This window comes from Tetrao urogallus, assembly GCF_951394365.1.
Source record: "Tetrao urogallus genome assembly, chromosome: 7".
Lineage (NCBI taxonomy): Eukaryota > Metazoa > Chordata > Aves > Galliformes > Phasianidae > Tetrao > Tetrao urogallus.
Genome location: NC_136820.1, coordinates 823,224 through 848,937, shown reverse-complemented (window position 1 = coordinate 848,937; position 25,714 = coordinate 823,224). Strand labels below are relative to the sequence as shown.

The 25,714-nt window shown below is 41.4% G+C and overlaps 1 protein-coding gene across 2 annotated transcripts in view; it reads right to left on the bottom strand.

The window, feature by feature from the left end:
- Positions 1–25,714, bottom strand: part of EGFR (epidermal growth factor receptor) — a gene marked incomplete at both ends in the record, with an annotated part of 143,668 nt that overhangs the window by 16,526 nt on the left and 101,428 nt on the right. The window contains 16 exons of one of the 2 annotated variants that reach the window (XM_079538685.1): positions 1,454–1,489; positions 5,148–5,305; positions 7,091–7,190; positions 8,713–8,845; positions 9,421–9,620; positions 10,069–10,159; positions 11,335–11,408; positions 11,508–11,634; positions 12,175–12,291; positions 13,122–13,263; positions 14,359–14,477; positions 17,146–17,214; positions 18,394–18,465; positions 19,215–19,349; positions 20,241–20,427; positions 22,270–22,421. In XM_079538685.1, coding sequence (XP_079394811.1) covers positions 1,454–1,489; positions 5,148–5,305; positions 7,091–7,190; positions 8,713–8,845; positions 9,421–9,620; positions 10,069–10,159; positions 11,335–11,408; positions 11,508–11,634; positions 12,175–12,291; positions 13,122–13,263; positions 14,359–14,477; positions 17,146–17,214; positions 18,394–18,465; positions 19,215–19,349; positions 20,241–20,427; positions 22,270–22,421 — 1,912 coding nt within the window. The remainder of the gene's footprint in view (positions 1–1,453; positions 1,490–5,147; positions 5,306–7,090; positions 7,191–8,712; positions 8,846–9,420; positions 9,621–10,068; positions 10,160–11,334; positions 11,409–11,507; positions 11,635–12,174; positions 12,292–13,121; positions 13,264–14,358; positions 14,478–17,145; positions 17,215–18,393; positions 18,466–19,214; positions 19,350–20,240; positions 20,428–22,269; positions 22,422–25,714) is intronic. The other variant, XM_079538686.1, reaches the window with a different exon arrangement.

Here is a 25,714-nt window from a genome sequence, read left to right as displayed (position 1 = left end):
AGACAATGCTTAGGTGTGTGATTCAGGACAAACCTACAGAGGTTGCATATACATTTCTGATTTTTGATTGGACACCTCCCTACAACAATTTGACATTTTGGGAGTCTGGTGTAAGTGTATTTTTAAGTTCCTCACCCAGCCTTTGTGTTTATTGATCGCCAGGGAATAGTGAAAAATCAAAAGAACTGAGCTGATTTGAGACCATCTGTACTTCTACTGTGCTTTGCACTGGAGATTTCTCCTCCACTGCTCTGCCATCTCCTCCTCCTGCAGCTGATTGTTTTTCTGTATCTCCCATTTCTGTGCTGTTTGCTTTTGTAGTTGTCTTTCCATATTTGCAAAGCAACCTTTAATAAACCAATTTTCTCAGGAAAAAAGTGCTCCTATGGCCAAGTGCTGAGCCTTGCAGAGATGGGTCTGCTTGTTTACCCTGGTGATTTTAACATCACAAAGCAGGAGGGAAAAGAGAAAGCTCTCCATGTAGATGAGGTACTTACAGGTTTGTATACATACAGGTAAAGTGATATCAAGAAGGCATACAGAGCTGTAATACCGTTGATGAAGCTGACAGCAGTATTTATATCATCACTGTGAGAGTGCATGATGCATGGGTCACGATGTACTTCAAACTATCTGCCCTTCTCCCCAGGTACAAAATGACTGAGGCTGGGTAGCGTGTGAACAATCTGTATTGCATGTACTGATAGCTGCCTGTTTATAACAGTCCAGCTGGTTTCAGACTTAAATTGAAAAGAAGAACCTGTATCCCAAGGTTGCCTATTGGTTTGTACTTGGAAATCCATCAGATTTCCTTGGGGATTACTACTAAAAAAGGTCATATTTTAACAGTATTTTTAAGCTGGATTTGTCTTGCCATAGCATAACATAATTGTCAGAAACTAAATTCCTCTCTTAGTCCGAGAAACCTGTTGACTTCTTGCATGTTCTTGAGCAAGATAAGAGGCCAAACAATGCAAAATAAGATCTCATGAGAAGAATGAATGTCTGTTTTTGCATGGAGAGGCTGAAGATGTAGGGGTTCCAGACTGGAGAAGCCCCCACGTTCTCTGCAATTACGTCCCTATAATGCAGGGAATTAACTACATCAGTTCTAAACATGTATCTTTCTGCCTCTAAACCATTACCCTTTTTTTTTCCAGCTTCCTCCTTTTCCTTTCCAGTATCAGAACCCAGGTCTCATCTTGATCTTTCTTTTGACAAGTAAGCAGAACAAGTTTTGGAATCTTGTGCCAGTAGGAGCAGTTCTTAATTACTTAGTCATTTTTATAGTTTTTCTATATATTTGTATGAGGTCATTTCCTCATACAAATCTGAAACAGGACTTTACCAAGCTTCAGCCTAATGTTACAGCATCCAGCAGACACTGCAGAAATGTAGACACACAAGCATTCTTTCAAACTCTGTTGTAAATTATAGCAGATGGAATACTCACCCATTTGGACATCCTTCAAGACCTGGTCCTTTGCACCTGTAAAAACAAATGAGTGCTACTAACATGTTAGCTCCAGCATACCTACTCCTATAATTCCAACTAAGAAGAGTGCTACTGATGGAAATTTTATGTTTTAGAGCAGAACAAGCACTAACACAGGTATTTATAATAATCACACACTCTAACAAACATCACACAATGGCCCTGCTCCAGAACCTTTTACACAGAGGTATAATTATGCTATGTAACCATTATAAAGAATATTTTAAAACATCTTTTTATGTGTTAGAGTGGGGAGAGAACACAGATACACAGATTTCAAATGGGCCTGGATTCCCTGCTTCTTTATTTTGAATATATTTCTGTGGTTTCTACATGTACTGTCCTATCCACCAGCTTCAAAAGAACTGATCAGCTTGCTTAGACTCAGAGGCCACAAAAATAAACAGCCATGGAGACAGCTGTGTGATAGACAGTGTGCTATCAGCAGTGCTCTGGTTCTATGTGGTCATTTGTTCTAGCAAAGAAGGGCTCAGGGCTGACTGAAGAGGAATACAAGATGACAGAAAGCTACAAGGAAATGCACAGCTGCAGATCCTCCTGTATTATCCCAGTGTCCTGAGAAGCTAAGGATTCCCATTTCCAGACTTAAAGGAAAAGCTTCGGTAGCAGATACACGCTTGCATCAGAAAACAGGATTTGACAGCACTCCCTTTGACTACAGTGTCCATGATATTTTCCTTTCAGAATCTCAGATCTTATGCCACTGGTAATGTAAAAAGGTATGACAGCTATCCAAAGAGCCAGAAACTCTACTAGCAAGTCATTCTCCCTGCATTTGAATTTAAAAGGTCCAAAATTCATTTTGGCAGGCTTCATATAAAAAACAACATGGATGAAAACACAGTGACTGCATTCACATTGTGCTCTAACAGGCTTGAGGGGCACTGTGCATTCCCTAAGTGCTTCTGGGCTACAAGATGTATGCTCTTCATAGGAAATGTGGTCTTTGTGGTGCCTGCTGAGGAAGGAGAGCATTACAGAGGAGATTACATCATCTCTGAAAAACAGAGCACAGCAAGGAGAGAGTTCAGCTTGTGGTATCTGCTCTCTGTGCTGACTTAAGGTCCATCATACCAAAGCAGCTACAGAGGAGGTCATGCATGTGTTAAGGAGTAAACCTGTTCCAGGAAGAGTGCTCTGAGTTCCCTCTTACTGAGAAGAGGAAACAGAAAAAATTCAAAATGGCAGGTGGAGCTGAAGATTTTATTTCATGGAGTGACCTAGGTCTAGGGGGGTAAGGAGGGGAAGCAAGTACTCATTTTATTGTGTTTTTGTTTATTTGTTTGGTTTCATTACTCTGATCTTCCCCCATGTATTTGACTTGTTTAGAGGCCAACACAGTGTTCCAAGACCCAGCATCTGGAAGGTCTTGTGAGTTCACTGGTCTCCCATGCAAGAATGTGCATCCTGGTGTCCTGGACATACTGGAAGTACTGTGCATACTGGTTCCTGGATCCTGGGAGTCCTCTTTGTTAGCATTCCCTGTCTGCCTACAGCTTGTTTTGTTTGCTTAGTTGTGTAACTAAGCAAAGCGAGGCTGTACATGCAGAGCAGAACTACCAGCTTGCCTGTGGTCACAGGAGATGTATCTCACTTTCTATGAGGCTATTTCTTTGGGCACTTAAAAGAAAAGTGATCTAGAATCCAAGATCTCAGCCTATCACACTCTATCAGTCACCTGGATGTGAATTTCTATATGCTAATGTAACAAAGCGTGTGCAACTTCTCCTGTTAGGTATATGAAATAAAAAAAAACTCTTGAATTATTCCAGAATGTGACCATAGTCCTCCAAGTTAATTCTTTCTAAAAATTCTGTTTTTCATGCTACTTTATTATGGCAAAGCCTTCATGCACTTCCTAACAGCAAAAAAAATAGTACCTGAAATCTGAGGAATGACTGACCAGTTATTTTTCTAGGCCAGAACGTGGAGGGAAAAGAGGGGTAAATTTTCATCTGTGCTCTTTTTTTTTAAGGAAAGTATTTCCCACACAAATCCATCAATATTAAGTCTGGTGGGATAAAGTTAAAAGGCGTTTGGGAATAAAATGACAGATCAGCTATGTTTTTCAAATCCCATGTAATTTTCTGATTCATTTCACAAGTCAAAGAAGAAATAAAGACTATGACACGTATCTATCCAATACTAAGTATAACCATCTTTCTTAATGTGGAATTTTATGATGACACCCAAATGAGAAATGTCACCTTGTGTTATAAACTGCCTCAAGATCTTATGGCTGTACTGGGTGGAATCTAGCAGCAGTTGTAGTCTCTGAAATATTTCTCTACTTTTTGCAAAATTTGTGCTCTGTACGATCCCTGAAAGTGTTACTTCCTGAACTCAGCATTTCCTCTCTCTATGTACATATTCCTTGTCCTGATTCAGACACAGCTATAGATTTCCCAAATCCATCAATATTTGAATAACTTTCTCCTCGACCCACAGATCCTCATTTGATGTAATGCAGACACACTGCTATGATTTATGGCCTTTCAGAGGGGACTGTGTTTTAACAGCCGAAGTTACTTCAAAATCATAAAAGAAATGGAAAACCATTGGGCTTTTCAAAGCCTTACAAGAATTTTCCTCCACCTTTTCTTTGTCATTAACCTTTAGAACATGACAAAGGCATTGAGTGTGAACTGTGCAGCTGCAAGCTTCCTTATCAGACCTCACTTTCTCACCCACCCCTAAAACCCCCTGGTATTTAACATAAGGACCAATAAGACACAGCACTGGTGAAGACTCTGGAGGCAGGACTCATCATCTAGTCCTAGTAATTACAGTTGTGCTGTCCCCCTTTCTTCCACTTCACTGAATGTGGCTGATTTTGATTCTCATAATCCATGAGAAAATCAGATCCCTCACCATGGAGCAGAATAATCAAGTGTGTTTTGTTAGTTGCTGGAGATACAAACTGAGTAATTCCAGGGCTTTTGGGTCATTGCTCTCTTTAATGGAGCATATATTCCTAGCTGTAGAAGCAGAGCAGAAGAAAGCTGGTGTACAAAATCCCCAAACAGTCACAAGAGAAACAGGAATCACAGAATCACACAGAATCACAGAATCACCCGGGTTGGAAGGGACCTCAAGGATCATGTAGTTCCAACCCCCCTGCCTAGCAGGGCCACCAAACATAAACATACACATAGGGGAGAAGAACTCTGGGATGTGCTAGGATGTGGAAAGTAAAAGGGGAAGAAAATCACTGTGGTACTCCCACTGGAATTTCCCTCCCAAAAAATCAAAGGTGCCCCAGGAGCTCAGCATCCACCAGATGTCACTGATGCTCCTCCCAAAAAACAGAGGACCTTGTGCCCAGCCAGGTGGAAAAAAAAAAGTGCACCACTAGTGCAAAGCTCTGTAAAATACCAGAAAGTAAGCAAACAACCCTGTTTTAAATGACCCAGATCCTTCTGTGTAAAGAAGTGCAACTGAACTTTTCCTATTTACAAAGTCCACTGCACTTTGCTTACATTACCTGTGTATGCCTGACCTCTTTCACTTCCTGCTATTTTTTGTTCCTGGTGTTTTGAAATGGGACCAGTCAGGAAGGGAGAAAGCCTGAAACAAGCTGTTCTTATGCTTCTCACTTCTTCCTCTCCATTCAGAACATGGTTTCACTCACCCTCGTGTACAGTTTGGATGGCAGAGCTGGCAAACAGCATTGGCATCTGCATACTTCCAGACGAGGGTGTCATTCTCACCCAGCACCCCTGCGGGGCAGGTCTTCACACAGTGGGGACCATCTATAAAATGGGCACACTTCACACAGTGGTCTGGGCCCTGCAAAGAAGAAAAGAAACAACTCATCTACGATTTCCTTACGCTCCTCCAGGAAGAAACGCAGAACATAAAATCTGTGCGTTCAACTATGGAACATCTTCAGCATTTTGTGATTTCATTACCCTGCTACCTGAAATACTTACGAGTTTTTGCTCTTGTAGGATGGACTGTACAAAGGGCAATACCTGGTGTTTAAAGCTAATTCTTCCTCAAGTTGGGATTGTTGCTGCATAGTTCCTGCTGCCCTTTTTTCTGCCCTCTGCCTGGTGGAAAAGCTCACATTTTTTGTTTAAAATGGGGAACAATTTAATGAAACCCCATTAAGGGGTAAGTTGAAAAGCAGGCCAAGCTATTTCCTGCTGCAGTCTACCATCACATGATTTAAAATGATGGCTGGCTCTGCTTATCTCTCTCTGAAGTACTGGCCCCAAATCGTTATTTCCCTGGTTTCTCTGTGTTGAGAAGCACAGGAAATGGAAACTACCCAAGGATGCCATGCATTTTCTGCTTTGAATGGCATTTCATTTGCGTTTAAAGGCAATGCCTCTGGCCATTTTTGGTAGAGCTGTTTTTACTCAGACTGTGACAGCATCTGGAATGCTGTAAGTATTTTAAATCAGGGAAAACAGTAATTCTGGGTCAAATTCTACAGAAAAAACAAACCCACAAAAAATCCACGCCAGATCCACAATGTTTGTTTCAGTGGAATTACAGTAAGACATGCGATGTGAAGATTACTTTAATTACTGTAATATCTAAGGGCTAATATAATTGACTAATTACTAGATGCTGGGAAATATGGAACAAGGGGTGGCCAACACCTGAAGTAGTTTATAATGTTAATGGCATCCCTTAGGTGGTCTGAACTGGAAGGGAGGATGGAAATAGTTCACATTGCTGAGCAGTCACTCCTCAGACTGATGGGCAAGGGTCAAATACAGAGGCTGCAGGAGATGGCAAGAGGTGCTCTGAAGAAGCAAGTGATTTGATTTCAGTTAGTGAGAAAAGCTTATTGAGACAGAGGAAGAAGAATAGAGGAGAGTTACAGGTTTATCATTAAGACATGAATTTTATCTGATTAAAATTATTTTTCACAGTTGCCAAACTGAACATTTCATAACACATAAGTGTATTCTAAAAATTAAAGAAAAATTATATAAAAAACACTGAGAAAGATTCAGGACTGACTGCAAGACTGCAGCGTTTTGACTTTTGTAAAAGTATTTTGTGTAAGTATGAACATATATCTAACTATATAAAGTAAGGAAATCCAATCATTTTGTTTTGAGTGCTTTTCTTTTATCATACTTTATGCCTACATTACTTTAACATTGGCTATAAACTTTAGCCTAGTTAGTTAAAAACAGTTTTAAGTAAAAACTGTATCCTGGGTATTTTTCAGTAAGCTCTTTTTAAATCTCAATTTTAACAGGTCTTTTCAAGATGCTGATCCACTATTTTAACAACTCTTTTCCTGTGAGCAAGGAAGTGTAATTTATTCATGCTAACTTGGCTGTTCAGTAATTACACATCCCCAAATTACTATATCTTCACTTATGTTTTCTTTGTGTGTGTTTTTTTCCACAAAGACACAAGAAAGACCTTACAATGCCTGTGACTATGAGGCTATGTGGATAACACATCCTAAAGTTCTCTCTCTTGGTTTTTTCCCCTCTCCCCCACCTGTGCCTGACTGTGGCAAAGAGTAAATGGGAATTCAAGATCATCCCATTATAACAAACTACAGCCCAAGGTACTGTTTTGCTAAGCCAGGTCTATCCTTACAGGTCCAGTGCAGGTTGCGTTGTATGCAGTGGAGTTCTGTACCAGACACTCTGAGTGGCAGGGGAGGCATTTGGAGTCCCTTTCAAACTCACGTGGCTCTCTGGAATAGAAGAAAAAAGAGAAATAATAAAGCCCCAGCTAATTAGTGAGGATTAAAATTTGTTCGTCTCTCCACCTCCTGTCTTTCCCAGCTTGAATCCATCAGGATGATTGCCCTGATACAAGAGGAGGTGTAGGGACCATCTTGCCTGATGTCAGCCCACCAGGGGCAGTTTCTCAGCTTACAGAGAGGTAAGGGAAAGGGAAATTTAGATGGCAGTGGAACACATGGCACTCCAGGCCACACACTACAAATGAGTTTACTTTCCATTTTAAGCTCATGACACAGAATATTCTCAAAGATTTTCAGAAGCTTTTAAATGGTAGCGATGCAAAGAGAACAGCAAAATAATTTCAAGTGTTTCTAAAGCTCCAAATAATAATTAGAAAAGTTAAACAGCAATGCTCTAATAATTAAATTCATGCCCTCACTACAACACACAATTAATCACTAAAATATGAAAGTTTGGGAGCAGATGGTTTCAATAGCAATAAAGCTGTTCTCCTTCAAGTAATAGAGTTATTAATTAAACTACATCTACACATCACAGGACACAAAAAATGCCCAGATCTGCCCTTCAGATCATAAAAGCTGCTGGAGGGAATTCACTTATGAAAAAGACAGCTGCTGAATGGCAAGTTGATAGACAAATCATCATGGGCATGAGCATCCTGTCAAGTTCTTATTTAGCACTAAAGATTTTAGTAAGAAACAAAGGCAGAAGTGTTTACACCAACAAATTTGTGGATGGCAAAGCATTAGTCTATTCTGCATTTCTGAAGATCAGCATATTTTTTGGTGCTAGCCATGCTTTCCCTGCCTATATCACATGCTGAACTGACTGAAAAAAAAACAGCCACAGCCCTGATACAAAGACACTGGTATGCTTTCCTTGACTTGTGAAGAACTGAAGCAATATTTTGCCTCAAATTACTGCACCCAGTGCTCTGCAGATGGAGCCTATTTTTCCCTTAACTGCAACACTGCACATTGGAGGGCAAGTTACTAATCTGGCTGGTGAGCAAGATCGCCCTGTCCTGAAGGTGACAGCCCCAGAGCACACCAGGTACGCTCTGATCTAATGAAACATGCTGCAGTTCAGCAAATCCAACACGTTGAGTATAACTAGGAGAGCCTTTGCAGCAAGGAAACCTATGGGGAGTGGCTGTGTTTCTACAACTGCCTCTGTGGTTGATGGTGACAGCTATCTCTGACTCTTGCCTGATGCGTTTAACATGACCAGCACAGACTGGTGATTTAAATTCCTTTGTACCGTTTGGGAAGGAAAGGCAGCACTTCACCTCCTTGACAGCTTCGCAGCAGGCCTGATGCTCAGGAGCAGTGGGTATGACCAATGCTGAGAACTGGCCTGAATTTTTCCCCATGCTTGAAAAAATCCCCGAATATATATCTTTTTTGCTCAGGCTAACACCTCTGCCAACACACCAAAATCCAAAGACCCTTCGTCTTGCTCACTTTCTAGCCACACGCATTCTAAAACCAAAACCCCCAAGGGCCTTACCCTTGCAAGATGTTGCACTGTTTCACACACTCCTTCTGGCGACTGAAAAACCTGCAGGAAAAGCAGTGGAAAGGCCCTGGGCCCCAGCAGCCCACGTCCGAGCACAGCGGGTCACACACATGCCTGTCAGCAGCTGAGAAAAGAGAAACCATGAACTTCAGGGCAAGAGAAAGGGCAGATACAGCATGGCAAATGACTTCATCCTGACAATCACTTTTTTTCAAACTATTCCAAAGCAGACACGAATGACCTTAGTAGAAGAGGAATAATCACAATTTTCCTAATTCCCAAAACTTGACTTCTGGCCTTTATTTTTGGAGCAAATTCTGGCCTTTCAAAATTAAAATGAGATCCACTGTGACCATGTACCAGACCTACAGTATAGCAAAACCAGTACCAGAGGAGACACTTTTCTGATGTGTAGCAAATTCACATTCCGGTTAAAAGAAATAAATAGATTTTGGCCCAGGAACCACTGCTGAGTGACTAACTTTATCAAACAAGCCTGATGTCTACAGCTGGCTTCTCTGTCCCTCACTGTGTCCATAACAGGATGTATGATCACCATGAAGCCCACATCCCCTGTGGGACCAACTCCCTTTTCTCCTCACTGTCTTCTATAAAGCAGCATCTCTGATGAATTTTGCATTAATTGCTCTTCCAATTCATCAAGAGCATTTGCGAGGGCAGGAAAGCAGATTGACTTACTACAGTCATTTTTATTTCTGTTCTGTATTATTTTTGTTTTCTGACTCTGAGTAGCAAACAAGCTGCGCCAGTTCATGGTGTCAGCATAGCAGAGGTTCTTGTTCTTCATAATGGCAATGTCTCCATCACTTATTTCCTTGAGGGAGCGCAGCCCCAAGGACTGTATTTTCAAGTTAACAACAGCAAGGGAATACTGGCCACTGAAATGGACAAAAAGAAGACACATAAAAAAGAGAATTAGTAAGCAGGGTTGTACTTGGAGAAATAATCTTTTGGTATGTATTGCAGTGTAATCAATTTTTTCTAATGGGAATTTTAAACTAAATCTGGCAGGACACATGCACTCCATCAAATGAATGATGGGTAAGGATAGCAGTAGGCAGAGAAGCTATTTTGTGCTGGTCCAAAGCCACTCTTCCTCTCAGGGCAAACTCAAATGGGTGCTGGGTGCAGGCTCTAACAACAGTACAGAGTTGCGCATTTGATCTTACTCTACTGCTACCAAAATGGTGCTCAGCATCTTTCAGGCTATTTCCTGTTTTGCATGAGTTTTGTGACACCCTGGTGCTAGGCACCCTGGTATGTTCAGAGAAATGCAGCTCCCAGCAGAGCTCCTTTTACAGGCATCCTGGCACATCATTTACTTACTGCTGCTTGGTTCGGCCTCGGATAATCTCCAGATTTTCAAAAGCATAGAGATCAGTAGCATTATCAGGCCAGGCCTGAATCAACAGAAATCCTGAAATAAAGAAAAGAAGATTTAAAAAAAATAATAATAATGCAAACACAGTCAGTACTGGAGGTGAAATGTCCTTCTTGAGATTCTCTTCGGCCAGGAGAAGGCACTTGTGCTTTCCACGTGCTTTTCTGAGAATCTCAAAATTAAACATGACATGCTAGGGATATTTGTAAACACTGCTTTGTAAACTCTTTTACTGTTTACTCTTTAGTCCACCATAACGCTCAGGAACACCAGAGAACAGTGTGTCAGGGGCTGTGCATCTGACACACTGAGCTGCCAATGATGGCTCTTGATACAAGAGTACCTTGCTTGAGGGGTTGTGGGCTTCCTGCAGCATGAGGAGGCATTGTCCCCTTTGTGAGCTGCCCTTCAGTAGGAGAAAAAGTAGGCAAAGAACAGCCAGCAGCTCACAGTGCATTTGTTATGACAAGCAAATTTCTCTGCTCAGGTATGGTACTCTGGAGAAGGGAAAGAATTTGGGAAATTGCACAAAGAAGTATGAAACTCTGAAGTTAGTCACTGCTACCCTGAAGGCAAAAAGACAGGTAAAAGAGATAAAGAGAAGTGGACCTGGAGTCATATCCACGGGCTCTGACATTACATTTGTTTTATAACTGGATGAACAAAATTACTTTCAAGTTGATGCCTGTGCAAGATCGCAGTCAAGCACTCTCATACTTTGTGGCTCTTGGCCACTTTGTGCTCATTTCCAGGCAGGGCTCTTTGGGCTGGAGAGAGTGTCTCCATGTGTCTCCATGAGGATGATGCAAGAGAGTGAGCATGGTTCCCTAAGGAGCTGCAGAAAGGTTTTCCACAAATAGAAACACTTGGCTATTTTCAGATAGAGTGGCATGCCCCTGAATCACCACACACTTCTTGAGTAGCTGAGAATTGCTTCTACTTTTAGTCCTCGGTAGGGCTGACAATTCAGTAGGAGGGATGATCTGGAAAAACCAGAAACATCCAAGGAAATCCCTGGATGGGAGGCAGGGTGGGTATAATACTGGCAAGATGCTGCTAACCTCCAGTGTGAGCAGTGACCCTGCAAGCTCAGGAACAGAAACCATTTGCCTGCTCTTCCGCTCACAAACTTTGAGAACTTTCTTCTTCTTGCTTTAGGTTTTTGGCAGTACCACTCAGATAATATCTCATGCTTAACCCATGTCACTGACCTGATATTTCTTTGACTGTTCTGAAGACATCCAGCTTCTTAGGGTCAAGGGGTAGTGTCTTTGTGAAGGCATCCCTGAAACAAACAGAAGGAGGTGTTGGGAGAAGAATGAATCAGCCTGAATTTCTCCCTAGTCCCTCTCTTCCAGTCCTCAGTGACCAGCAGGCAACTCACCCCAGGAATGCAACAGGAAGAATGCTGACATCCCCGTTGATCTTTGTACAGTTTTTGAAGGAGTCGATGTTTGTGGCGTTTATGGATAGGATCCCTTTAAGTTCACCTATTCCAATGCCATTGCACACTGTTAAAATAGGGACACAAAAGTTTGGTAGAGAGAAGCATCATCACATGTAAGGAAACACATACTAAAATACTGCTGTTCAAAAAGCTTGGTCAATTCTACCACTGTAAGATCAGTGTCACAAATCTTTTGCCTATTGTTGCTTTTCAGAAATCACAAAAGGAAAAACACTTCTCTTTTGCACACCTGTACAGCCCTGGTCTTTGCATCTCCACACACACATTCTGACACATGCCCTTCTCTTTGTCCCATTTTCATTTTATTCCTGTTGATGAGAACTGAGAAGGCTACATAAAGGATGCTGATGTGTGATTAAGTGCAGTTTATCTGTGTAAGCACATTTGGAGCATATCCCAGCTGAAGCATGCTCTGCTGCCATGCTTCCTGAGAAAACAGCCTGTCAAAACTTCAAACTAGCAGTGGATATGTGTATTGAATCTGCACTTCGAGGGCTCAATTCAGTTCAGAACTCCATCTATTTATTCTAATAAATCATCTATCATCTCAAAGCCTTACTATTTCACACCATGCTTTTTATACCTTTGCTGCACAGCCCATCACATTTTTTACACTTCCGAACGCCGTTTTCTTCCACTTCGTAGGTATCAGTATTGCATGAGCGAACACAGGAGCCATGATCTGTCACCACATAGTTGTCTGGAAAAACAAGGATGACAGAGAACACTGAAAAACAAGAGACATGTACCGGAGGCGATACAGGTACTTCAATACTAGGAAAAATAAAGTTTTTTGACCTTTGGCCATGCATGAAACACAGACATTAATTATTAATTTCCACATCCTTTGAAGATAGACAGACATAGAGTGCTATTACCATTTTGTAACAGAGGAGAATGGTCACAGAAGAGTGAAACAACATTGCAAAAGACAGATTCCAAGCACTGTTGTTATTTGAATCAGTACACAGCCCTTTTGAACCCTCACTTTCACACATCCTTCCAGGCTAAGGGCAACTATGAACCTCAGAAAAGGATACCAGGTTTATATGCTGAACTCTCTCTTACACTTAAGTCTTATTTGTCTAAAAGACCATGGTCATGGAGAACCTTGAAAGAAAGAAAGCATCTGTAAAGGAAGCAATGATCACAGGAGTTCTCAAAGAGTGTTTAAACCAATGACTTTCGATCTGTACTAAATAAGAACCAGTGAAGAGTTGGTACTGTGTCAGTAATACACAGGATTGTTCCCATATGTCTTCTCTGGCCATTGAGTTGATGATTCTATTAAGATGCTTTTCTCTCCATTAAGAAAAAATCCTCAGAAGTCAACATTTAGCTGCTAATAATCAGAGAAGTTGACGGATTCAGAAAGATTAAAAAAGGCTGATTGTCTTCATAAGCCATTCTCTGACTTTTGTCACTTGTTCTCAGTTCCCAGAGGAAATGAAGAGAATAGGAATGTGCTGGGCTGTAATGCAGAGGGTGACACAGGTCCTTCTCTTCGGCTGCAAGCTGAAATGAACTTACGTGGACATTCCCTCACACAAGTGGCTCCAAAGCTGTATTTTCCCTCGGGGTTGACATCCATTTGGTAGGTGGTGGGGTTATAGAGGACCAGTGGGGGACACGTGTCCTTGCAGGTAGCATCATCCCGAAACTTGCGGCATGCCTGTCAAACAACAGCACCCATTAAAACGTTACAAGGTCTTTACATTAGCTGTTTAAAAACACTTCTGTGAGCTGTGCTGCTTCTCACCTAGCTCTAATGGGAATCCTGAGCATCTCCAGGGCTGGTCCCTAGTGCTTAGGATGTGAAAGGTTACTTCAGGTAGGGCAATTTAGTATGACATTTGAAAAAAAAAAAAAAAGAGCAAATGTAAGGTTTTCTTGTTCTGAACAAGAAAACTTGGCACTCTGGAGAAGAACTGCTGGGATTCACATGGGAACATGGGCGAATCTGCATGCCTCAGATGAAATTTTCCCTACAAGCCGTAACCAGATCAAGACAAACAGTACTTTTCTTGGCCAGCCACTTTTTAATAACCTCAATCAAATCAAGTTCTTTCCTGCCAATTACTGACTTTTGTGGCTGAATATTAAAAAGAAGCCATTCTGTTTGGCTGCCGGTAATGAACAACTTAGAAGCTCTTTATGAAGGATAAGTTGGTTCTTCCAGCCCAATCCAGCACTAAATTAATAATCAGTCCCTTTTCCCCTTTATTTGTCCCTGGTTTTCCAGATGAGACAGAATATCTCTCCCTTGCAAGCCAGTAAGATCATCCTAGCTATGCAATTTCTTAGGGTGGCCAGAATACAGATAACAGCAACAAGACACAGACTGGACAGTTTCTGTGGGAATTACATGAGCATCACTTAATTCAGAATTAAATCTAGTGCAAAGCCAGGGACAAGTTAAAAGCACAGCATGTATTAACCCCTGAAAACTCTTGTAGACAGACAATAACATTTTTTATTCCTAAAAAAGTTGGATTTGCCCTTTTCCCATCCACAGCACCAGGGACCCCAAAGTTTGTAGCAACTGAGAATCAGGCAGGGAAACTTTGTTACTGAAGACCAGTGTTGAAAGGTTTGTGTCCTCTTCCCTGCCTGTTTCAGAGATGGCTTGCTCCCATTCCAAATGGCATCCTATGGGTCAGTATATCTCAGAAGCTTCTTCAGATGGAAGAAGGTTGCAAGACATTCAGCTGCCTGCCTGCTCCTCTGTTTAAGGATTTAAGCACTGATGAAGCTGTAGCATCCTTACCAGGCAGTCGCTCTCCCGAGGTCCTGTGCACCCTGCAGCACACTGGTTGTGGCAGCAGTCACTGGGCACCTTTCCTCTGCACCGCCCGGAGCATTGCTGGGCGCAGATGACTTTTGTTACTGAAAGAAAAAAAAAAGAAAGAAAAGAAAGAAAAAGAACAGAAATGAGGAACGTTTAGGCTGCAATGAGATCAATAAATGCAGAACAACCATCTGATGCAGTATCTGTGCTAGTTCCCCCATGTTCTGCCCACAAATCAGGCAAAAGCTAGGAAGGGTGAGAGCTGGTGTGGGTGGTGGCAAAAAGAGGATGTATACAGCTCTTGTGGGGTGCAAAGCACTCTGTTCCACATCAGCAAATCATGTCCTGCTTAGAAAGAGCATCCAGGCCCCTTTGGCATCGCTGTCTGAATCGAGAATAACTCCACGGAGTCAGGCAACTTTCAGCTTGGCTCTGCTTTATTGAGGTAACCTGCTACTACTGGTGCTAGCTTTGGGAAAAACAACATGACAGGAGAACTGCCAGAACTCTGGGCAATAGTGGGAAATTATGTATCATTGGTGCAGTCTTAGGATTCCTTTGATGACTAAAAATATTTCTGAAATTTGGAGAGAGAGGGGACATCCACTCAGTAAACTGATCTCATATGAATACAATATTATTTTCTTTAAGCTTCAATTCCTTGGCCAAATGTTATCTTCATTACTCAACTTCCTCAGGGTTTGTACCAATGTAACCCGAAGGAAAAGCTAATCCTGGGTCAGCTTTTAACAGGAGAGGAAAAGCTGCCTGCAATAATTTTTTAGATCCAGATATAATCTCAATTTGAATATCAAAGCAGATAGAATAGTAATCATAAAAATAATTTAAAAAAGCAGAACACCACGAAATGCAGAAATTAATGGATAGTGTATGTCAGTACCATGGGCCAAAAGTGGTCTGCTTTTTCTCCACAATAAAATCACTGATCAGCACTCAGGCAATAGGGGACTGAGTCCCCAACAGAGAAAGTGGGGGATTGCTAGTGTGCTTCACTACAGCACCCTGAGCACCTGTACAGTGCAGTACTGCTACCAGCTTCCCTGCTGGGCAGAAATTAGTTACAACACCACCAGGAAATCCTATAAGTCAGAAATAGATGGTTGTTAACTAACAGAGAGTTATCAGAAAATGCAACCTGATACAGGTACACAACCATCACTGTTTTTTTTTCCTAAACCACACTATATTTTTCCATTATCCATTTTTCTTGTATCTTGTAAGCAACATATTGTCTTTTCAAGGAAACACATGATTTGCACAATACATATTAGCTTCTCTGGCAGCAACTCCTCTGTTCAAGCAGAAACGGGAAAAAAAAAGGTACGTTGTTCAACATGGACAGCATTTTGATACAACTTTTTCATAAGCATCAGCATAGGAGTAAAACAGCTCATCACTTTGATAGCTATTGACTGAAGCTTCCTGCTGGAAACATGCATCATGGCAAACATTTATATTTCGTACAGAACATCCCACATTCATCTAAGGGGAAAGACACGTAGTAGACCAAACTTCCCCACATATGAAAATGTGGGATACGTTTTCAGCTGCTCAGATTCTCAAATGCTTCAAGAGTAGAGCCAAAGCTTGCAAATGGTTTCATTTTATGTACTCCACATAACCCTCCTGAAGCCAACAAATGTTTGCAAATGCTGGAAGTCTGCAGGATTGAGATATGATCTTTTGCAAGCCCCTGGAACAGCTATTCTGTCTTAGTGGTGGGGAGCACTGTCCTTGAAAGCAACTTGGTGAGCTCGGCAATGGCACAAGAAAAAAAACCAAGCTTGCAGCCAAATAAGAGAGAAAGGCTCTACATTTATTTTTCTGTCAGCTGTAGAAGCTGTACATACTTGGTCTGACACTTAGAAGCATGAAACTTAGGTTTAAGCCATTATTTACAATGGAAAATGTCGCATTCGTTTGTGTAAGTATAGCAAACTTTCCATTGAGCTTTACATGGTTATGCAAAACTGGCAAGCAAGAGAAATTAGAAACTGTGTTTTTCCCCAATTATTATAGAAAAAGAAAATAATGAAGTATAAAGAAAACTTTCCTCCTCAATCTTTACCTTAGGAGAAATAAAGTCTTGCAAAATCTCAAGCAACTCTGATTGCATGTTACTCTTGTAATTTCAGGAAAATAGGCTACCTTCAAAAATTTGAAGTAAAGCATATGCAACAAAACTGAACAGGCTCACAATCGCAAATATATAAATGTACAAACTAAGAAATAACTGAGTGTTCAAAAGGTCTTCTGAGTATAATACGTAGTGCTATTGCCCATATGATTGTGACATTGCTTGTGTCTACAAACAAACTTGTTTGTGTTCAAAGTGGAGCTGGATACTCTTTGAGCTCTTTGAGCAACATGATTGGATTTAAGTAAGTTGTCCCTGCCCAGGGCAGAGGGTTTTGACCAGATGACCTTGGATGGTCTCTTCAATCCAAATCATTCTGTGATTCAATGATCCTCATGACTGAGGTTTTTTTCAGAGCAGGAAGGCCATATGTGCACGTGTGTGATATAGACTTGTTTCAGACCCATTGCCACTTATCATGCCTACTAAGACTGTGAGGAGAAGCAAGCCATGTGTTGTGCTTCAAGGAGCATGAGCATAGGAGGACAAAGAAAGGACAAGTGTAAAACACATGCTGCTCAATTGGCAGGTAAATTATTCAGTAGGCAGAAGATTACTATGTCAGATTGTAGCATTCAAGATAATTCCTAATTAATCTGCACACTTACAAGTCTGGCAGTTCTGTTCACCAGCACCCCAGCAGTGGTCTTCTGTGCAGTTCGGATGGCACTTCGGACCTAAAACATAAGAGTGGAGTATTATAAAAAACGCTGTTTAAAATCTGGGTGACAACACCATATGTGTCACAGGAAACAAAACTTTGAGCCTTCACATTCTATGTTCAGAAATTATGAGTGCTGGAACTAAAATCCTTATCTGTTGTTCATAGTTGGTTTCCTTTGTGCAGTACTACAAGACTCCTCATAGCAAGCAAGTGCAATACACTGCTGATACGGCAAGACAAAAGAGGAGTATTTTTCCCAGGTACAGGAATTTCAGCAACTGCCCTTCTGGCTCTCAGGCTTGGATTTGCATAAAGCTGCAAGTCACTACTGGCCTGCATTCGGGCATGAGACAGATGCTTGCTGCAGGCCATGTGGAAATGAATGTTTCTGAACAACATGTTTCTAAGAAGAAAACAAAACCAACTGGATTCACAGGTAACTGCCAGCTATTCCTGCCACAAAACAATTTGACTTGTCTGAACTACGCTCTCCTCCCGCTCTCAACCAAAAACATCCCTCAGCATAGGTCTATGCTGTCACTGGAGAGGCATCGGGACAGATGTACACCTTCAATGTTCAGCACTGGGTTCTTGTTGCTAAGCATCCCTTTCTTTTCTGCTTTCCTCCCTCTTCCTGCTGTGTGTACTCTTTCTTTTTTTTTTCCTTTTTTTTTTCCCTTTCAGTGTCAAGCAGCGTCCCAGAGAAATAACATATTTTAGATTACAGGATCACTATCACCATTGACCATAAGTGGCTGTCTATGCAGACTAATCTGGAATTTACTACACTGAAGAGACACGTCATATTAGAGTAATTCCTCCTGCTAGTGGCACGTGATCCTCCCCCCGTTCACTGCTGATCACATAGCTGAACAAATGTCAGTACTTGTCCAGGAGCCGACTGATTTGCTCTGGGACTGAAGAACTATGTTTTTTTCCAAAGTTAAAAAGTTAAAGGTTAACTTTCCATGATATTCAGAGCCAGGATCCTGTGCTGACTTGCACTGTTTGCAGCAATGCTAGGTTACATTCGGGCTCTGCAGCAAATATGTCAACACAGAAGTTGTCGATTACACAACTAGAAGATAAAGAAAATATGTTTCCCGCCAGTTTACAGTGCCAGAAATGAAATGCTCAGAAGTGAAAATAAACTCCTTTCCTTGAAGCAACAGGGGATTTCACAAGAACTCACAAGGCTCAAGGATCCAGGCTCTTCTCAGTGACATCCAATGACAGGACAAGGGGCAATGGGTGCAAGTTGGAACTCAGGAACACATAAATATGAAAAAAAACTTCTTTACGGTGAGGGTGACAGAACACTGGAATAGGCTGCCCAGAGAGGGTGTGGGACCTCCTTTCCTCCTTTTCTGGAGACATTCAAAACCCTCCTGGCCTCGTTCCTGTGCGATCTGATCTAGGTGTTCCTAATTCGGCAGGGGGATTGGACATGATATCTTGCAAGATCTCTTCCAATCCCTGGTATTATGTGATTCTGTGATCAGCTTGAGCCTACCTTAGGCATATCCTACACAAACTTTTAAACACATGCGTATCTTCTTGCTCAGATTTATTTACCTCTTATAATGACATTTTCAAGGATTATTCATGCATCACAAAACATAGGAGTTTTTTTACAGCACTCTTGATAGAAAATTGTGCCTTATTGCAAAAATGTGAAGGTGCCTGTACAGCTGCTTTAAATTTAAAGACTCCTGGAAAACATGCAAGTGCATGTTATTCTCAGTTGTGTGGCTATCTTTGAAAAAAAGCATTCATAAGGTACTGCGTGGAATCAATAAAAATTTCTTTGAGCTATGAGTTAAGGACCTAGAGATGACAAAACATTGAATCTCAAGTCAGTGATGAAGAACTGAATGGATTTCCCTCAGAACTGGATTTGATCTCCTCCCGTGTATAAGAACTGGTGGATATGAAATCCAAAGCTGAGTTTGGTTGCTGACTCTTCTCTCTGAAATGAGGAAGCTCATAGCATTTTGGTAAATTAATACTTACAAGAAGAAAGATTGCTTGCAAAGTCAAGTACTGTGAGAGGCTTCCTGCTTGTATCGATGATGTCATTCCACAGAACAGTGTCCATGTTGCACAGTTTGGGATTGTTGCTGATTTTAACACCTCCATTGAGAATTTCTGCCATGAAGAAAAAACATTAATGAGTGAAGCACCTTTCTTAAGTTTTCTCCCTCTCTCTGTGATGTAAAGAAAGGGAAACAAAAATCAGATTTCTTCATTTCACTCACACTATGTTGACAACCTGCACAGCACAGGCACACTTGAAGTGCAACCAACTCCAGGCTCAGACTGACAGGTTCTGGAGGGCTACCTGCTGTTGGATGCCACTGAGAAGCCACTACATATAGCTTTTCACACAGTGACACGTCCAGAGGCCACTGACTTTGGCAGACATAGCAGAAGGTAATGTGTTTTCACCTGCTTCAGCTCATGATTGAGTCTCCTCATGCAAACAATTCTTTTCAATGTGTGCTGCTACAAAGTCTGTAATAAATCAGTATGGCAGAAGACTGGGCATAGTGCCTATTCTGCCATCCGCTACAGTGCCTCCACTGCAGTGGTTGTGACCTCTGATAGAGGGTGAATTAGGCATCTGCTAGCACTGATGGTTTGCACAGCCTGACCCATCAGCCAGAGACCATATGAGACCCCAACTCTGCAGCTCTTCACATACCACCAGCTCCCACTGGAAATTAACAGAAAATAGTAAATTACACTAGAATTAAAAAAAAATAAGAAGTGATGATTCTTTTCCATTTTGGGGATACAAATAAATTTCAGCATCCTATTGATGCTTTGGACTTCGTGTCCTTTTGTAATGGCAAATTATGAACTTTCTTCATGTTCTGAAAAAGGCTGTACAGCTGGAAAGCGAATAGAAAAACGGAAAACTGCACCCAGTTTTTTAAGCATTGACTTTGAGAGCAGATCTTCAATTTGGTCTTGATATCAATAATTTAATGGTCTAAGTTTACTTATGGGTGCCTCCACCTTTTGCCCTGGTCTCACCTGATAGCCGTTTCATTGGCAGCTCTCGAAGTCCCTGGGTTTTATTCATGTGGTAATTGGATAAAACTGCCAGGGCGAAAGAGTTGTCGTAAAGCACATTCCCTCGGATAATCTGGAGGTTTTCTAAGGGAATAACGTCCACCATGTTAAGTGCAATGAGCACATAGCCTGCAACCTCCTGTATGGTCTGAGAGAAGAAACAAGGCACTTAATCCACAGCATTTATAAACCATCTTTCATCCTCTTGACAAGGTTACTTTCCTTCTCCCACTCCCCCAATGCAATCTTTGAATTTTAATGAACAAAAAAACAGTCTCAGAAGAACTAAGTAAATTGGAGAACAAGAAGGGACTACATGAAAAACGGAGCTGAAGAAATGCGTCTTCATGTTTGTATTTTGTGCTTGACTGACTGTGCTAAGCAGGTATAAAATGACCCTAAAAGTAGCTACCAGCTGGTCACTACCTGTATCTTGTTCCCAAGCAAGGGCAAGTAGGCATACTTAGAGGATGCAGGAGAAGAGGGCAAGCACATATGATATGCTAACTGTGTATGATGCTTTCTCTGAATATTTACCTTCAACCATTTGCAGCACAGACACTTCACCTGATTAAGTCTTATACTTTATCTTCTATGCCTCTTCCCTAACCAGCACTCTAATGCTCAACAGAGGGGAGGATCAGGCAATCACCTCTCAAGCGATAGACGTTTACAGGACAACAAGACAAGTGAAACGCTGACCATGGATGTAGGTTAATTCCTGTCTTGTACTGTGAGATGTGCGCATTTCTATCTTCTAAAAAAAATCCCTGCAAATGAAAAAGCCCTCAGGCTACTTAGGATATTCTTCTCTTCTATGAAGTCTAGTAGTGAATTTTCAGAAGACTTGTTATGTTCCTGGAGACACTGATCTTCATGGCCAAGCAGTGCTTGGAAAGAAAAATGGCAATACCATCATATTTATAACCTGTATGTCTGAAACAACTATTTTCTGATGTTCATGCTTGCTATTGCAGTGTTTTTCCCTTTGTTTGTTCTGTGAGGAGGAAAGCTCATGAAAATTTCTCTAAACTCAGATGACTGACCTGCTTATTCAGATCCACCATAGAAGAGTTCTTGGTACCAGACACACATTTTTCATGTAAAACATGCATTTTCTCTTTCCGCCTTGTTCTTTGTAAACCTCCTAATCTGACATACCAGGGATGCCAAAAGCAAAGCATTTAAAACTTCTTTAAAAACATAAACCCTAATGTGCAGTGCTGCTGCCATTAGTGCATTCTGACAGGGGGGAGCAGAATTGTACCCTTTACCCAGTGTCTGTTGGTTGGGAACCTGGAGGTGCCAATGACAGACTTCTCCTCCTCATGCTCTGGCTGCATTTTAACATCCATCCTGTCTGTTTTCTTCCCAGTTGGCTGTGGTAGCTCATGCAGTTGTGCACAGAACAAATGTTGTGATGGGAATAGTCTGTGTGTTAAGTGCAGAGGATTACCTTGAAGGTCACAAAAAGCACACAGCTGGTGCAGAATGCAGCTGCCTGCTTCCTTGGGACACAGGTGCTGATAGATGGTGAGGCACTCACCATCACGTGTGGAAATAGATCACAGATTGCAGAGAAGGGTAACAGCCTCCACACATCAAAGCCTGCGATCAGTGTTTGCCACTCACTTTGCCATTTGTTTTGCCCTATCATATAACAAAGACTTTTGCCCTCTCAGAGGGAGACAAAGGGTAAGTATGTGATAATTTTTGAAAATTACAAACCCATCTGCAACCAAAAATAGGCAACCAAAATAGGTCGGGTCAACACTTGAGAAGCTATTTCTCAAAGTAAATGATTTTGTGTAATTGGGCTGAGCATAACCTGCAGCCTACAGACATGTTGTGACTGTGATTTGCAATATCTCTGACAATTACTGTTCTTGGATCACTGCAGCATTTTATAGATAGATAGATGATCCTTTGCACTCAGAAATGCAGTAAGATTCCTTTACCGAAATAAGCCATGTTGGCTGAAACCACTAACCTTAAGGAAGGAGAGATCACGGTTATGCTCCACGTAGGTAATCTCCAGGTTACTCAGTACCACTTCGCAGTTGTTGTACATTCTCTGCAGGCTGGTGAAATGGTCTTCCACGTGCCCCAGCTGGGTCAACTTGTTATTTGTCCCTTGACAAACTGTGGAAGAAAGAAGAAAGCTTCATGAAGGAAATAAAGATCAACTATGGAGAGTTGAACAACTCCAAAACGTGTTGCCCATCCAGTTTTTACAAGAATCACCGTAACTGAAACAGCAGCACAGTGAGAAACACAGATGTGTCTACTGTGCATGAACCTAATGGCAACAGCACTGGGAGCATACAATATTTCCTAGGCAAACAGATGCATCAGCATTATAAACAGGCAAGCCCCAGAAACTCTGCACTCATCCACCAAACATTAAAACATCTTTATGTTATTGCAATATGGAGGAAGGGAGAGTAATACATAAATAAATCCTATAGAAGACTTCAAAACACCTTTCAGGTAGAAAACTTCAACCCAACTTGGCTCTTGGGTGGGATCAAAAGGAGGCCTTCATCTCATCATTATTATAATGTATGTCAGGCCTGATCTCAAGAAATTATGCCTTCACAGAGCCATAATTTTGAGAAACACCAGTTACAAACTGCAACACCATTGCATGGGGTGCCATAAGGCAAATAACAAATATACTTGACAGAGCTGGATACAAGTTTCAGAGGGAAGACACCTGTTGAAGATTTACCAAACAATTGATGTTTCACTAGTAGGAAAAATAACTTAATAATCAATGATAAAAAACATACTTATCTACTGCCAAAACCATTCATTGAACACATGTTACTTCTCAGTACAGTCATCACCATTAAGGAGCTACAGTGACGAACTACAGACGAAATACTCTTCATCTGTGTTTGAAACAGGTCATTCACTTACATTCTTCAGCTATTTCTCATTATACATCTACATAAGCATTATTGTATTTGTGATCAGAGTAGCAGCTGCACGTGGGAGCAGCTTAACACAGACTGCAATTACACCACCTACAAGAGCATCAAGTGTAGAAAATGACCCTGTTTATATTTGCCTCAAATTTCTGTAATGGATGAGAATTTCCTAGGCAGGATTTTCTGCTCCAGTTTCAAAGTTAAGTGTTTAAATGTGTTCATGTTTAAAATCTGCATCTGAGTTCTTTTGCATATGGGGATCACAGATTATTAGACAGAGACACAGGACAGGTCTTATTCTGTGGCATGATCATATTTCGAGTGTATAAAGTTAGAAAAATTTTCACATATTGGTCTGCACTGGAAAATGCACTGCTGTTGGGGATGCGAGTAAAGAGGCCTTGCACTGTTTGGAAAAGTAGGAGTCCTACTGACTTCTTCTGGAATTTTAAGCAATGTTATTGTCCAGCTTTTGCCCAGGGATTAGGGAAGAACACAGAACTCTGCAGCAGGTGCAGTTTTTACACAGTTTTTACAGCTTGAATTTAAAGATGGGTGGAAAGAGCAGCCCTCTATGGCCTTGTCTTCCAGGCCCATGCCTACCATCTACCAACTAGGCAGCTGTGGAACCAGAGACAACCAGGTCACCAAAACGAGCCCTAGGGAAACAGCTTGCCTGCAGATCTATTCACTTGAGATCACAGAAGAGCCAGAACTCTGAAGTTGGCTCAGTTGACCCAAAAAGCACAACCTTTTTCACTGCTTTCTAGCTCTGACACAGCAGGTTGAGGGCATGGTTCCTCACGCACTTCTCCCTCTCTCATGGGACTGCTCAATGAATCGTGCCAAAGAGTTGATCTAAACCCCTAATAGTGCAGAACAATAAATAAGTAAATGAAATGAAGGCTTTTTTAGCTCAAGAAAGCTTGTCAATTTGGGTCACCGTGGTGTTCCATGTACTTCTGTATTGCAAACAGCTCTTACAAGGAGAGGGAGAGGGCAGGAGTACATAGCCAGTAGAAGGACCTTGCCAGTCTGTGAGGTCATGAAAGGAAAAGTAGACATAACAAGCTCTGAAGAGGCTTCAGGTTGGTCCACCAGGACTTGCTATCTTCCCCTGTCCTATGAGGACAGACAACTTTGATGGCTTCCTACCAAACACGTTTTAAACCATATGCAAAATACGTCCCCTCCATCAGGCGCATCATGTCCTCTATGCAGTAAACAGAAGATAAAGGACGAATGTTTGTTAAGATCTGGGCAGCAAAAGTAAATAGTTTGCTTCTGTTAAGATTTCAACAGTATATGGCCAGCAGCATTCTTACCACCCCATAGCAGCTCCCCTCATAATTTTTTGTTTGCTCAAATACATATGGGGCCAAACACTTATTTGCCATAAAAAGATCTAAGTGCATAAAAAAAGTTAACTTAGTTACAGTAATACCAACCAGATGAGCACTAGGATCATAAGTAGTATATGCTGCGAAAGTTGAATCAAACAGAAGAACATAAATCCATGGAGCAATGTTACTGAACTCAGGCTAATCTGCTGCCCAATTTCCCAAATAAAAGGTTTCGAAAGAAAAGAGAATGACTTGCTTAATAATAATACTACCTATAATAATACTATCCTGCAGTTTCTCTTCTTATGAAAACCATGTTCTGAAAAGATACATGCTATAATTATCTGCATATAATACATGCATGAACACTATTCTGGCCAGAGGGGAAAAGAAAAAAAACAAGACAAATTACAGATCAGAATCTTCAGAAATAGGCAATGCAGACTGACACTGCACGTATCAGGTAAACATAGCAGGTCATTTCTTCTAGCCTATGCTGAGCATCTGCACGGGTCAGCAGGCAATAGAGGCAGTCCACCACAGTGTAGTACTGGCTGCCTCAGCAGAGGTCAAAGGGGGGCACGTATGCATGAATGGATGGAGGAATTATGATTTAACATCTGTTCAGATTGATCTATTTGCCCTCCAGAGATTTTGATGCCAGCAACATTTATTATATACTTTTGTTTCAGTGGGTAACAGAGCAAACTATCCAGTGTAAGGAGAGGAGGGAATGGATCCTTCCACATGATGAGTAGTGTGGTAGCATACTCTACACAGTAAATCCCCAATGAGGACATTGTGTCTCCACATGTCTCCAGCACGTTTTAGATAAAAGTGAGAATGAAGAAAAAACTGAGAAGTTTTCTGATAGCAATTCAGGGTGAGATTGTTCCCAGGCAGAAGGAAAGCTGAGATCCAGATCTGAAAAGTGGGCTGATCAGTAAAAGAGGGAAGTTTTGCTCTGAGATGCTGTGTTACTGTAACAAAAATGCAGCCAGTGTGGAAATGTTGCTGCAGGGCAACAATGTGGGACACCAGAGAGCAACTTCATTTCTATGGGATGTTATTCTTAGCAAATGTACTGGGTTTCCTAAATGTCAGTGTAGAGTCAGTGTTGAGTCATTTACAGCATTACCTCCACAAATGGCCTAAAAGT